At 40.4% G+C, this 14,946-nt stretch overlaps 1 protein-coding gene across 2 annotated transcripts in view; it reads right to left on the minus strand.

Moving 5' to 3' along the window:
• Positions 1-14,946, minus strand: part of zmat1 (zinc finger matrin-type 1) — an 88,142-nt gene that overhangs the window by 7,968 nt on the left and 65,228 nt on the right. For both annotated transcript variants that reach the window (XM_063045118.1, XM_063045119.1), the window contains exons 2-5: positions 10,682-10,782; positions 5,923-6,027; positions 2,523-2,685; positions 759-1,049 (exon numbers count right to left, since the gene is read on the minus strand). In XM_063045118.1, the coding sequence (XP_062901188.1) occupies positions 759-1,049; positions 2,523-2,685; positions 5,923-6,027; positions 10,682-10,782 (660 nt within the window). The remainder of the gene's footprint in view (positions 1-758; positions 1,050-2,522; positions 2,686-5,922; positions 6,028-10,681; positions 10,783-14,946) is intronic.

A 14,946-nucleotide genomic window follows, 5' to 3' on the forward strand; every position in this document is an offset into this window, starting at 1 on the left:
AGATTCAATAGGCCAAATGGTCTAATTCTGCTCCAATGTCTTAAGGTCATAAAATGTTTTGAATGAAATTTAATGAAACCAGAAGAGGTATTTTTCAGGTAAATATAGGCTATTACACTTGCACACTGTATTTTGCTTCAAATTCGGTGATGCTGGTGTAAGGGTTTCTTCTTTTATGTTACTGCTAAGGTGAATAAAATGGCTTCTCTGTACTGTTAACTGCTGAGGCAGTGGTTCTCTATAACAGCATGTTTGGGTTATAATTAGTGATAACGGGACTTGTATTCATTTGCTAACCAATTGGGATAGATGTTAACTCTTTCTGTCTGGGTGAAAGCTGTTAGTTGCGCGGGCTTTGAAGAGGAGGTGCGAAGAGGATGAAGAGAGAAGAGGTGGCTTGAGGAGACGGTTGCCGGACCCACTGGTCCTGGGCTCGGGGCGGGAACCCAGGGGTCGACAACGAGCGGAGGAGGATCAGCGACAGGGAATCCATGAGTTCCAACGTTTGTGCACTGGACATGTTTATGAGATTATTGGCGCCTTTTATTTGTTTTCTTTTTCTTTTGTTTCTCTACTAACCCCATACTTAAATATAAAATCTTAATCGTTTAATTGTGGACTGAATGTTATTTTGGGGTACTGATGTTACACAGGGGACACAACACGCAACATCTACCCAAACAAGAGTGTTAAAGTTTGGCCGGGTAGGGGGTGCCAACCCCCGAGATCATGCCACTAGGCAAAGCAAGTCTACTCACCATTGTTTTCAGAGGAGTCGGCCTCCTTCCCCATTTCTTCCATTAACTGTCTCTTTGTGTCATTTTTTTTGTGCTTCTTGCCAATGTAATGTTGTTGGGCCATTAGTGGATTGTTAAAGGAGGCATTACAAAGTTTGCAGAACTTGTCAGGATCCTCCTGATCCAGAGCTGTAGAGGCTGCTGCAGAGACGTCCGGAGTTATTTCCTGCATGCCTTGTTCATTCTCCACAGAGGTTATCTGCACTGAAGGTGTACTGGCCACATTTGTGGACACTGTGATAGAACACTGCGCTGAAATTCAAAGGAATGACCACAATTATTCAGATTTTGTATTTCACACTGTTGTTAAGAAAAACACTCTATTACAAAACAGATTCTAATAGAAGTGAAGTCATAGTTGCAACTTTAATACAGAAGACTGATCAGCAAATTATATTTGTATCAGGGCCTTTTCTTGCTTAAATTTTGGCTTAAATCTTTACCTCTAAAAAATTTCTACCTCTAACGTGTCTCTTTTTCCTTTTCTAGGTGGATAGGGTTCTTTTAAAGACCCTGACCTGCAGCTGCATTGAAACTTCAGACCTTACGATGTTAGTTCCTGCTCTTGGGGCTCACCAATCGGCTGTCTTTCAATATCCCAAGGATGCAGTCTAGAAGACTAGTGTGCCTTCGGGGTTCCAAGGCTCAGAGGCCCCGGGGACGAGCCCATTCTAAGCCGGTGCTGCAGAATGAACTGTCACAGGAGAAAACGGACTGTCAGTTAGACCGGATCAGCTGTCGGAGGGCACTGTATTTAGATTGCTCTCTCTCTTTTTCTCTTGTTGGTGGGGTAGTCTCTTGCTGATTCGTGAGGCAGAGAACTCGGGGGGGGGGGGGAGTGATTCAGCATACTTTAACACCATAAATCCGTGAGTTTTTTTTGTCTCCCCTCTCGTTGTGTGACACCTCTCTGTCCCTTTATTAGGGGGGGGAGAGAGAGAGAGCCTGTGGCATGTCAAACTGTCGGGTGAAGGATTAGTTTTTGTTATACTGCAGATCATGGTCTTCCTTGGGGGCTTTGCTGTTGCTTGTTTGGTCAGTGGAGGGTACCGAGGGCTTTTTTGCTGAAGTAAGGGGGGGTGGTCGCATTGCTGCTGCTTGTGTGTGTGGGGGGGGTAATGGGGGGGCTTTGGTGTTCCAACAATTTTACTGTCACATGCTTTTGGGCACTCTCCAGTTTTCGTGGGATGTCTCGCGAAGAACAAGAATTTCAGGTTGTTTATTGTATATATACTCCAATATTAAATAGAACTATTGATTTATTGCTTATTTATTATCTTTTATTTTCTTTTTGTATTTGCATAGTTCATTATCTTTTGCACATTGGTTGTTTGCCTGTTTTGTTGCATATGGGTTTTCATTGATTCTATTGAATTTACTGTGAATGCCCGCAAGAAAACAAATCTCAAGATAGTATGTACTATATATGGTGACATATGCACTTTGATAATAAGTTTACATTGAACTTTGATTGTTTTGTGGAAGAAGTAGCTACATAAATACATGAGGAAAAGGAGCAGTTAATATGCCTGTCTATGTTTTTCAAACATCAATCTGACCATTTAGAAAAAGCACAATGAATCAAATTGAACCTTGTCTCAGGTACTTGAAATCATGATTTGAAATCCTTATTATGCAAGGTATCAACTCAATTAATGGTAACAAATATTCTTAGAAAAGTAGACGAGCACAATTTTCAGAATAGCAGCAAGGATTTACACCTACCAGTCTGTGGCTGGGCTACAGAGGACTGCTTCCCAGTCAACCGTTTGAGCTTCTTTGTGTGAACTTTGCCTTGATAGTGGAACTGAGCAGCCGTGGGAGATGTGAAAACCATATTACACAGAAAACAACATTTATTCTTGTCCATTCCTTCCATTGCAGCACCCTGTAAACAAGCATGAAGTGCAATATTAATTTTTTATGAATGATTTTAGTGCCTGTTCTTTAGAAAGACACTCAAAAATCTGCTTGGGCCCAATTGACTGGCTTTTCCGATCACTGCAAACCTACTCTTGGTCAAAGGGGGCAAAATTTTAAGGTAATTGGAGGAAAGTATATGGGAGGAGGGCAATTTCAAAGGTAACTGCTTTACACAGAGAGTGGTGGATGTATGGAACGCCCTGCCAGAGGTGGTGGTAGAGGCAGATACATTAGGGGCATTTAATAACTGCTTTGATAGGCACATGGCTGTTAGAAAAATGGAGGGCTATATAGGAGGGAAGATTAGAATGATCTTAAGAGTAGGTTAAAAGGTCGGTACAACATTGTGGGCCGAAGGACCTGTACTGTGCTTTAATGTTCTATGTTCTAACTAAGAATGGATATCAAATTGACAAAATGCAAGAATGAAATGTCACTTGATTTTATACACTGACCTTAAAACATAGGCTTAGTTAATTCCAAGAGAGCCAAGGTGTGTAAATATACGTATTTATGGAGGCAAAGCTATAAAGGAAAATCACGAGCTGGTGAGTATAAAGGGAGGAAACCTAAGAAACCTAAAAAATGTTCAATCAAACTTTTTATTTTCTACAATTAGCTGGAGATACTCAGTGAGTTTAAAAAAACATCTGAACAGGACAAAGATATTTATGTTACGGGTTGAGACACTGCCGCTTCTAGCAACATTGTCGAGGACTGACGCCACAGATAGATTGGTGAGAACAACATTAAATAAATTTATCCCTTGTGTTGCTTCATTCACCGTTTACCCATTCTGATATTTATATTCTTCAGGAGTTGGCCAACTAAAGTCTGTGGTGGTACTACCAAGGCACTCTCGCAAAGTCCTCCACCTAGAGGACATTCTGCCCTATTTTCAGTGCTTCTCCCAAATGTTGTACGACATGGGGAAGCAGTAATTCTTTAGCCAAAGTTGGACAGCAAGTTGTTATCAGGAGGAAGTTCCCCATTTGTGCATAACTTTGCCACCTCCTCTGCTGGGCCTGTCGAGCCAGAGGGACAAGAGGTTTCCAATGTTTATGACAGAGAAGTCTGGCATATTGTGTAGGAGCAACTGTGCCAGGCTGCTGCTTGACTTGCCTGTGGGACATTTTCCCAGTTTGCATTTTAGTTAGAAGTTCATGAGGAGGAGAGTGCATATTCTGGAATCTGGAGCAACAAACCATCTACAGGAGGAACACAGTGGGTTAAGCAGCATCTGTGGTGCAGAGAAGGAAATGTTGACAATGGAGGTCAAACTCCAGCATCAAGATTGCATTACTGCAAAGCCAACGTCATTGTGAGGAGGACTTGGCAAAGTTGGCTGGACTGGGAGTGCCTTCCTTCTGCCTAAATTTGATGTTTAGTTTAATGCCTGGTGATCTGTCCAGTTATATTTCTTCCCTGTTTCATTGCAGCAGTAAAGGTACAACCAAGTAACTTGCTTGGGCACTTCAGGAAGCATTTAAGAGTCTGTCATGGGGGGGTAGATCACACAAGGGACAGATATGGTAAAGATGGCAGATACCTTCCATTAAGGACATAAGAGAACCAAATAGTTTTTTTACAAGAGTCTGGTAGTTATTGTGGTCAGCATATATTTTTTCAAAATTACAGATTATTAACTAAGTTTAAACTGATAGCTGCCATAATGAGATATGGAGTCTTGGATTATTAAATGAAAATCAGAAGAAAAAGTACAGATGCCAGAAATCAAAATAAATAAAACAGTGGAAACACTCAGCAAGCCAGACAGCAGAGAAACAAAAGACATAAGACCATAGGACATTGGAGCAGAATTAGACCATTTGGCCCATCGAGTCAGCTCTGCCATTGAATCACAGCTGATTCATTTTCCCTCTCAACCCCATTCTCTTGCCTTCTCCCCACAACTATTCGTGCCCTGACTAATCAAGAACCTATCAAGCTCTGCCTTAAATATATCCAATGACCTGAACTCCACAGCTGTCTGTGGCAATGAATTCCACAGATTCACCACCCTGTGGCTAAAGAAATTCCTCCTCATCTCTGTTTTAAATGGATATCCCTCTATTCTGAGGCTGTGCTCTCTGGTCCTAGACTCCCCCACTATAGGAAACATCCTCTCCGCAGAAGAGGATGAGAACTGGAAAGGAGGGATAACTCCATCCAGAGTGTTTGCAGCATTTTGTTACTGTCATTGATGTTTCCAAGCAACGGACTATTCTCATCCCTTGGTACCATTTGGTAAATACCCTTTGCACCTTTGCTAGGCGATGTCCTCTCTAAAATGAGATGTCAGAACCAAATGCAAGACCCTGCCGATGGGTCTTGCAAATGCTTCATAAAAGTTTAATGTTATGTAGTAATGTGCAAAAGTCTTAGATATGTATAGCTAAGGTGCCTAACACTTTTGCACAGTACTGTATTTATCAAGGTGGAGCAGCAAAGGATATTGGGAATGGTGAGGGTGGAGTGCCGCGGGAGGGGTGTGGTTCCAGGTGGCAGAGAAGGATTGCCATGGACAGGAGGTTGCACTGGTGCACACATCCAGCCCTGAGACGCCAGACAAAGTAATTTGATTCTAAACTATTGATTTATTTATCATTGCAGAGTGTCCCTCTGCTGCTTCCTGCTCCCTCCCCTCTCTCCTCCCCTTTTCCCAACCACGATTCCCCTCTCCCTGCTCCCTTCCTACTCTCAGTCAACAGTAGAGACCCATATCAGAATCAGGTTTATCATCACTCACATATGTCATGAAAATTTGATTTTTTTTTGCGACAGTAGTACAGTGCAATACATAAAATTACTACAGTACTGTGCAAAGGTCTTAGGCTCCATAACTATATATAAATGTGCCTAAGACTTTTTCACAGTGCTGTAATTATTATTCAGTATTATTTATTATTTGTTTCTATTGTATTTGCACAGACTGTTTTCTTTTGCATATTTGTTGATTGTCAGCCTTTGTGTGTAGATTTTAATTGATTCTATTGTATTTCTTTGTTCAACTGTGAATACCTACAAGAAAATATATGTATATTTAATAATAAATACCTGTCTTAATAATAAATTTACTTTGAACTATGACACAAACACTTGAGTAGCTCAACTGTAATTTTAGTTTGTTAGGCCTACTCCTGCTCCTATTTCTTATGTTCTTTTCTTCTATAAGCATCCTTAGCAATGTAGAGCTGCACACCTGGAATCCAACAGTAGCATCTTCTGTTTTGATTCTTTTTGATGATGTTGCTTCTTCTTTGAGTGTTTGGAAGTAAAACCGCACCTTGTTAGCGTGTTTTTTGCTCTTTAAAACAAAAAGGGCAGGAAGTGAATTAAAACTACTATCATTCACCTTTAACAACAAACAAGCATTCACACAAGCAAGGAACAACTGTGCAGAATGATGAAGAGGGAAGTGGAGGGGGGGAAGACTGAATGGAGTTTCTGCTTATCTTCACAATGTTTGAACCCTGATTTCACAAAATCTGTTGAATCAGAAAAAAAAATTAGAGGATTTTAAGTGCGACTGATTTTAACAAAAGCAACAACTTCCACATTTTCAGTTTGCTTCCCTGATTTAGATTCTGTCTTCTGGATCAGACAAGATTCTGCTTTTGTGCAATTCAGCAAGCTCCTAAAGATATGCTCACTTTCTTATTGCAAGTTGGCGGCTTTCTCACATCAGAATATTTCCAATTTGCTATTAAGATGACTAGCATATACATTAGATTGTATTTATTTGGGACATATGGGAACCATAACTTTGCCCAATTAAGCTGCTGCCCCAAATAGCCGAAGTTTCATGAAAATAGTTTAAAAAGGCATAAAAAAAGATAAACTACCTTGAGGAACAGATTATGCATTTAAATGAAATGCAAATTAGAATACTACCAACATCACAACAGTAATATACACCTGTGTATTAGTTCTTAATAGTTATTGATGGAGGAATTTATCCAATGTATGCTGCCATGTTCTTTTGAATGACCGTAAATGACCTAAATCAATGCAGACCACCTAGTGAAGATAATGGACTGCCTTCGTATAATACCTTTAACAATTGCATTCTCTAAGTCTTCATTTTCATTGTAACAATCAAGATGATTGTCGATACATTGAAATTCTTTGTAGTTCCTAACTTGTTGAAGTAGTAAAATCATTTCATTTTCACTCCCGGCTGTTTCTTGTATCTCCAAGCCTGAAAGCTTGAATTGTCATACAATTGTCAAGTTCTGAATTGTCATACAGATTATTTTTTGCCAACTATCAGTGGCAAAAATCGTTGCTTTTTTAACACATATGTGCAATTGACACTATTTAAAACTGCTCACTTTAAGCAGGGTGTAGTGTCCAATGGCCACACAAGTGCACTTGACTGACATGAGTTAGAAACTATTTCCCTGTCCCAATTAAACAGCATAGTGTCCTAAATGAAGAGAATCCTGGCTGTTGTTTTGATTAGTTTTTGTTCTTTCAGAGTTATCCCAAATAAGCAGCTGCCCCAATTAACTGATAGCCCAATTAACTGGAATCCACTGATAAATAAATGTGTTATAAGATATAGGAGTAGAATTAGGCAATTCAACTCATTAAGACCGCTCCACTATTCCATCATAGCTGATTTATTACCTCTCTCAACCCATTCTCCTGCCTTCTCTCTGTAAGATTTGATGCTCTTACTAATCAAAAACCTATCGACCCCTCTTTAAATATACGCAATGACTTGGCCTCAGTCTTCTGTGGCAATGAATTCCACAGATTCACCAGCTTCTGTTTAAAGAAATTCCTCCTCATCTCTGTTCTAAAGGGATGTCCTCCTATTCTGAGGTCCTCGGGTCCTAGACTCCCCCCTCTATAGGCAATATCCTCTCCATGTCCAGTCCATCTTGGCCTTTCAATATTCAATAGGTTTCAATGAGAGTCCCCCTCTCATTCTTCTGAACTCCCGTGAGTACAGGCCCAGAGACTTCATGTGCTCCTCATATGAAACTGTATCTGTCATTCCAGGGATCTTTCTCATGAACCTCCTCTGGACCCTCTCCAATGGCAGCAAGTTGTTTCTTAGGTAAGGTGCCCAAAATTGCTCACAATACTCCAAGTGTGATCTGACCAATGCCTTGTAAAACCTCAGCATCACATCCTTGTTTTCATACTCTAGTCCTCATGAAATGAATACTAACATTGCATTTCACTTCCTTACCACTGACTCAACCTGCAAGTTGATCTCTAGGGAATCCTGAATGAAGACTCCCAAGTCCCTTTGCACCTCTGATTTCTGAAATTTTCTCCCCATTTAGAAAAAGGCTTATGCCTTTATTCCTTTTACCAAAGCGCATGCCCAGACACTTTCCTACACTTATTACATTTGCCAGTTCTTTGTCCATTCTCCTAATCTGTCTAAATCCCTCTACAGATTCCCTGCTTCCTCAACACCACTTTTCCCTCCACCTATCTTCATATCATTTGCAAACTTTGCCACAAAGCCATCAATTCCAATATCCAAATCATTGGCATATAGTGTGAAAAGAAATGGTCCCAACACCGACCCCTGCGAAACACCGGTTGTCACTGGTAACCAACCAGAAAAGGTCCCCTCTATTTTCACTCTTTGCCTCCTGTCAGTCAGCCAGTCTGTCCATGCTATTGTCTTTCCTCTAATACCATGGGCTCTTATCTTGTTTAGCAGGCTCATGTATGGCACTTTTTGAAAGACTTTCTGAAAATCCAAATAAACAACAAAATGCTAGTCAGGCAGCATCTACAGAAATGAATAAGCAGTTGGCGTTCCGGGCTGAGAATTTTCATCAGGTCTGGAAAGGAAGGGGGAAGAAGTCCGAATAAGAAAGTGGGAAGAAGGAAATGAGTCCTTGCTTCATGGGGAAAAAAAGTTACATTTATGACTATGGAAATTAGCTTACTAGGAAATTCAATTGTAGTGAACAAGTGCAACACCAAATACATTTTGTACAAAGTTTCTCATTTTGGATACTTATATACTGCATGTATGTGATGACCTGTGACCTGCAGGATTGTAAACCAAGTGCTCTTAAAGTGGAATTAGGTTGAGAGTGATAGCCCCAAACAGAAAAAGCACAGTCATTCTACAGATGCTGGACATCTCGAGTAACACACACAAATTGCTGGAGAAACTCAGCAAGTCAGGCAGCAGCTATGGAGAGGAATACACAGTCAATGCTTCGGGTTGAGACTCCCACACACTAACGGCTGCATTATATTCAGTTAACTCTTCAAGACAAACACTAACAGGAAGTACCAATTTTACAATAAGGCAGAGGTGGCTGCCACAAGACCACAATGAAAGAGAAACCTTTTTTTTTAATGAGATGGCACCTGAAATATGAGAATAGAAAATAGTTAATGGTAAGTATTTGATATAGAAATGGTATTTGAAGAACAGCACATCTCAAATCAAAGTCTGAATGCATGGTGCTGCCTTTTAAATCAAGAGCTTCAGGAAAGTCCCAGTGAAGGGTCTCAGCCTGAAATGTCGATTGTTCATTCTTTTCTATAGAAGCTACCTGACTGATGAGTTCCTCCAGCATTTTGTAAGTGTTGCTTCAGAAATTACTTTAGACAATGAGGGGAGTTCTTTGAGAACATCATGAGTGCAGTGGATAGAGGGGAACAGGTGGATGTCGTATACTTGGATTTCCAGAAGGCGTTCGATAAGGTGCCGCACAAGAGACTTATAACATACGGATGCATGGAGTTGGAGGAAATGTATTGGCATGGATAGTGGATTGGTTAACCAACAGAAGGCAGAGAGTCGGTATAAATGGGTTTTTCTCCGGTTGGCAGTCTGTGGTGAGTGGGGTGCCGCAGGGGTTGGTGCTGGGCCCACAGCTGTTTACCACTTACATTGATGATTTGGAAGAGGGGACTGAGTGTAGCGTAGCAAAATTTGCTGATGACACTAAACTGAGTGGAAAAGCAAATTGTACAGAGGATGTGAAGAGTCTGCAGAGGGATACAGATAGGTTAAGTGAGTAGGCCAAGGTCTGGCAGATGGAATACAACGTTGGTAAATGTGAGATAATCCACTTTGGAAGGAATAATAGAACAGCAGATTATTATTTAAATGGTGAAAGATTGCAGCATGCTGTTGTACAGAGGGACTTGGGAGTGCTTGTACATGAATCGCAAAAAGTTGGCTTGCAGGTACAACAAGTTATTAAGAAGACAAATGGAATGTTGGCCTTCATTGCTAGAGGGATTGAATTCAAGAGCAGGAAGGTCAGGCTGCAACTATACAGGGAACTGGTGAGGTCGCACCTGGAGTACTGTGTGCAGTTCTGGTTTCCATACTTGAGGAAGGATATACTGGCTTTGGAGGCAGTGCAGAGGAGGTTCACCAGGTTGATTCCAGGGATGAAGGGGTTAACCTATGAGGAAGATTGAGTCACCTGGGACTATACTCTCTGGAGTTCAGAAGAATGAGAGAGGATCTTTTAGAAACATACAAAATTTTGAAAGGGATAGATAAGATGGAAGTAGGAAAGTTGTTCCCATTGGTAGGTGAGACTAGAACTAGGGGACATTGCCTCAAGATTCAGGGGAGAAGTTTTAGAACAGAGATAAGGAGAAACTGTTTTTCCCAGAGAGTGGTGTATCTGTGGAATTCTCTGCTCAGGGAAGCAGTTGAGGCTTCTTCACTAAATATATTTAAGAAACTGTTAAATACGTTTTTACATAATAAGGGAATTAAGGGTTATGGGGAAAAGGCAGGTAGATGGAGCTGATTTTAAGGACAGATCAGCCATGATCTCATTGAATGGCGGGGCAGGCTCGAAGGGTCGAAGGGCCGGATGGCCTACTCCTGCTCCTAATTCTTATGTTCTTATGTAATTGGGTCTTCAAAAGTTAAATCCAAGTAAAAATCTATACAAGAGAAAAATGTTGTTTAATTAACATTTGTTAATAAAAAACCTGCAAGTTACCTTGTAGTGTGTTGTCCGTTGGACTTCGGAGATCAGCATGGCGCAGCAAACTTTGCAGTAGTTATCCATGAACAGCTCACTTTCATGGCCTCCCATTTTGTCTGAAAAACATTCAAAATATTAGCTTTGTAAAACCAATGCAGTTCTATCTGCATGCTGTCCATTCCTATTAATTCAGAAAAGGTATTATACAACAATTACGGACAAAGCTTTAAAGTACTTAACGGATGGATTTGGGGGGAGGTGAGGAACCATATTTTCTCTCTACCACAGAGTAAAAGTCTGTAACTCACTGAACTTGTATTTGAAGAAATCTGACTAGCAGGATTATAGAGGAAGTGTTCTAAAGTGGAATTAATCTGGCTCCTAATTCAGAAAAAGAATCCTGAATTTTAAAAGAAACAAAAAGTGGCATAATGTTTGAAAACTAAAAGCCAAAAACTACTGGAGTAAGCTGGGAAGAATTGCGCTTCAGAGAGAGCGGTGAGTGTGATTGGATGAAGTTGAGCAGGGAGAGGTAAGGAACTCTACCAGGGATGGACAAGGCAAGACTGGTAGGACAAGCTCCGGGTAATACCTGGAGCTTAGGCCTACATAGTACTTTAGTATTAGATGCACCTATCTATTGGTCAGCATCATGGTGAAGTTTGTTTGGGAGGATGTAAAAAAATAAACAAAAATGAAAATAACTAAACAAGGGCATGCTATAACAAGAGGGAAATAGGATACTTGAGAAGTGCTCAGCAAAACCAAACATTAGAATTGCAAGAATAGTGAAATAAGTTTTTTTTAAACCAAGTGTTTCAGTATATAACATTTACTAATAGAAAGTCCTATCACAGTATAGTAGGCATTGGATAGAATATAGTATTCACCTGTACAACCGTATCTTTTAGGGAGAAAATGCCCATTTATTTGAATCAGATTAAGATAATTCTTATAGGAATTGCTTTGAGAAAATGTGACATGAGCACCTTCTACTGACTAACAACTAATGTTTCAGGTCTGGATCTCCTGACCTGAAAATCTTTGTGGTGAATACATTCTCATCAATAAAAATTCAAGAAAGACAAATATCCAGCCCTGAGTCAAAGGGAAGAACTAACCCTATCCCTGATGCAATGCTGCCCTAATAATGCCCACTACTGACAGGAGGAGGCAGTACATAAAACACTTAACTGCAGAGAACTATGTACGAGATTGCCTGCAAAATCATCTCAGATTAATAATAAACTCCAGTGAGTTAACATGTGCAAGCTCACAAAAAATGATGAGGAAAGATTTTGACAGCAGAAATGATCATTTTTAAATATATTTAACTGATATACTAGAAGTTAGAATTTATTCTCTGGCTAGCTTTACCTCACAACTCAACATTATACATTTGGAATTTCCTGTATGTGTTTTTCCCAGAAAAAAAACACATTATGCAGCATTAACATAGACAATCAACACAAAGAATAGAACAGTATATGCCCTTCAGCCCACGTTTTAACTAACACTAATGTCAAAGTAACCCTTCCCTCCTACATAGCTCTCCATTTTTCTTTCATCCATGTACCTATCTAAGAGCCTCTTAAATTACTTAATGTATCAGCTTCTATTACCACCCCGGCAGAGTGTACCATGCACCCACCACTCTCTGTATAAAAATCTTACCTCTGACATCCCCTAATGTTTTCCTCCAGTCACCTTAAACATAGAAACATAGAAAATAGGTGCAGGAGTAGGCCATTCGGCCCTTCGAGCCTGCACCGCCATTTATTATGATCATGGCTGATCATCCAACTCAGAACCCCGCCCCAGCCTTCCCTCCATACCCCCTGACCCCCGTAGCCACAAGGGCCATATCTAACTCCCTCTTAAATATAGCCAATGAACTGGCCTCAACAGTTTCCTGTGGCAGAGAATTCCACAGATTCACCACTCTCTGTGTGAAGAAGTTTTTCCTAATCTCGGTCCTAAAAGGCTTCCCCTCTATCCTCAAACTGTGACCCCTCGTTCTGGACTTCCCCAACATCGGGAACAATCTTCCTGCATCTAGCCTGTCCAATCCCTTTAGGATCTTATACGTTTCAATCAGATCCCCCCTCAATCTTCTAAATTCCAACGAGTACAAGCCCAATTCATCCAGTCTTTCTTCATATGAAAGTCCTGCCATCCCAGGAATCAATCTGGTGAACCTTCTTTGTACTCCCTCTATGGCAAAGATGTCTTTCCTCAGATTAGGGGACCAAAACTGCACACAATACTCCAGGTGTGGTCTCACCAAGGCCTTGTACAACTGTAGTAGTACCTCCCTGCTCCTGTACTCGAATCCTCTCGCTATAAATGCCAGCATACCATTCGCCTTTTTCACCGCCTGCTGTACCTGCATGCCCACTTTCAATGACTGGTGTATAATGACACCCAGGTCTCGTTGCACCTCCCATTTTCCTAATCGGCCACCATTCAGATAATAATCTGTTTTCCTATTTTTGCCACCAAAGTGGATAACTTCACATTTATCCACATTAAATTGCATCTGCCATGAATTTGCCCACTCACCCAACCTATCCAAGTCACCCTGCATCCTCTTAGCATCCTCCTCACTGCTAACACTGCCACACAGCTTCGTGTCATCCGCCCCCTTAAATTAGCCATTTCCACCTTGGGAAAAATCTCTGGCTATCCACTCAAACTATGCTTGTTATCATCTTGCACACAATGAAATCTATATGACAAACCACTGAAATCCATCAAAAAATATTGCTGTTTTTGATGGAGATTCTAAAATAAAGTCATTTAAGGCTTAAGCTTTTGCTGCTGCTTGTGCATGGGAGCAGGGGGCCTTGGGGTTCTAACATTTTTTTCCTGTCATTCATTCTTTTTTTCTGCTTTGTGGATGTCGGCGAAGAGTAAGAATTTCAGGTTGTATACTGTACACATTCTCTGATATTAAATTGAACCACAGAAATGCTGGAAATATTTAGGATGGTAAGAAAAATTGTAGGCATTGAAACATTGACCTAACATTTTGGATTAACACCAGTTGCCCTTCAAGCTGTTTGACTTGCTTAACAGTTCAAAATCCACTGTATTTGTGTGGTACAGCATAAACCAGACCTAGTGAGGACACCATCCTTCTCAGAAGATACCAATTCCTTTGTTGTCTTATAACTAATACTACTGGTTTGTTTTATTAAATTTCTTAGCTGGCATATTGGATTCATGTCTCTGGATTCCTCATCCAGTAAAATAGTGATCTTGCATCATATTGCCTCTGAAATGAATTGAAAAAACTACTACAGATATAGAAGTAAAAATGGAAAATACTGAAAACACAGTGGGGCAGGCAGCAACTGTGGATAGAGTTATTGTTAGGCTAAAACAAAACTTTAACTGTTTCTCTTTCAACTGATGCCTACTGACCTGCTGAGTTTTTCTAGTGTTTTCTATTTTTATTTTATAATTCCAGCATCTGCAGTTTTAAAAACTTTTCATTTACTGTTAATTAAATATGTCTGTGATGCTAAGGTGCAGATAAAGACTATTACTTTTTTAATGCTTAGGTGAATATGAATTGTACCCTACATTGCACTACATTTACGCAGATCATAAAGTTGGCTGCAATCCAATCACGTGCTGATAGCACAGGTGTTGCATTGAAATTGGCATAAAAAGAGGTTCAATTAGATTTGGTTTTTATGTTGGCTCCAATTCAAACTCACATTCAATGCAGTTAGTAAACTAGGTCAACTTCTGTTATCCCCTCAGCATTTTAATTCATTGAAGCATCAGCCTCAGCAGCAGCACAGCGGTAAAAATTGATGGAAGAGAACTATAAACTCACAAAAGGGATTCATGGGAACTTATAAAACATGTCACAGAAGTCGTTCAGCTCTTTATATCAATGCTGACTGTAAAAGGCTACATAACATAACTACACTGGAGGTACACATGCAATTATTGTTTAAGTATGAGGAGTGATTTTGCATTCACTCATCTTTAGGCCACTGAGTCCTAGATCCCTCACAAGCTTTAGGGTGAAAAACATTTTCATATACATGTTAGTAGGGAAGTGGTGTTAGGTAAATTGAAGGGATTGAAGGCAGATAAATCCCCAGGGCCAGATGGTCTGCATAATTTTTCAAAACTCGTTAGATTCTGGACTAGTTCCTGAGGATTGGAGGGTGGCTAATGTAACCCCACTTTTTAAAAAAGGAGGGAGAGAGAAACCGGGGAATTATAGACTGGTTAGCCTAACGTCGGTGGTGGGGAAACTG

Source organism: Mobula hypostoma, chromosome 4 (genome assembly GCF_963921235.1).
Source record: "Mobula hypostoma chromosome 4, sMobHyp1.1, whole genome shotgun sequence".
In the NCBI taxonomy this organism is placed as follows: domain Eukaryota; kingdom Metazoa; phylum Chordata; class Chondrichthyes; order Myliobatiformes; family Myliobatidae; genus Mobula; species Mobula hypostoma.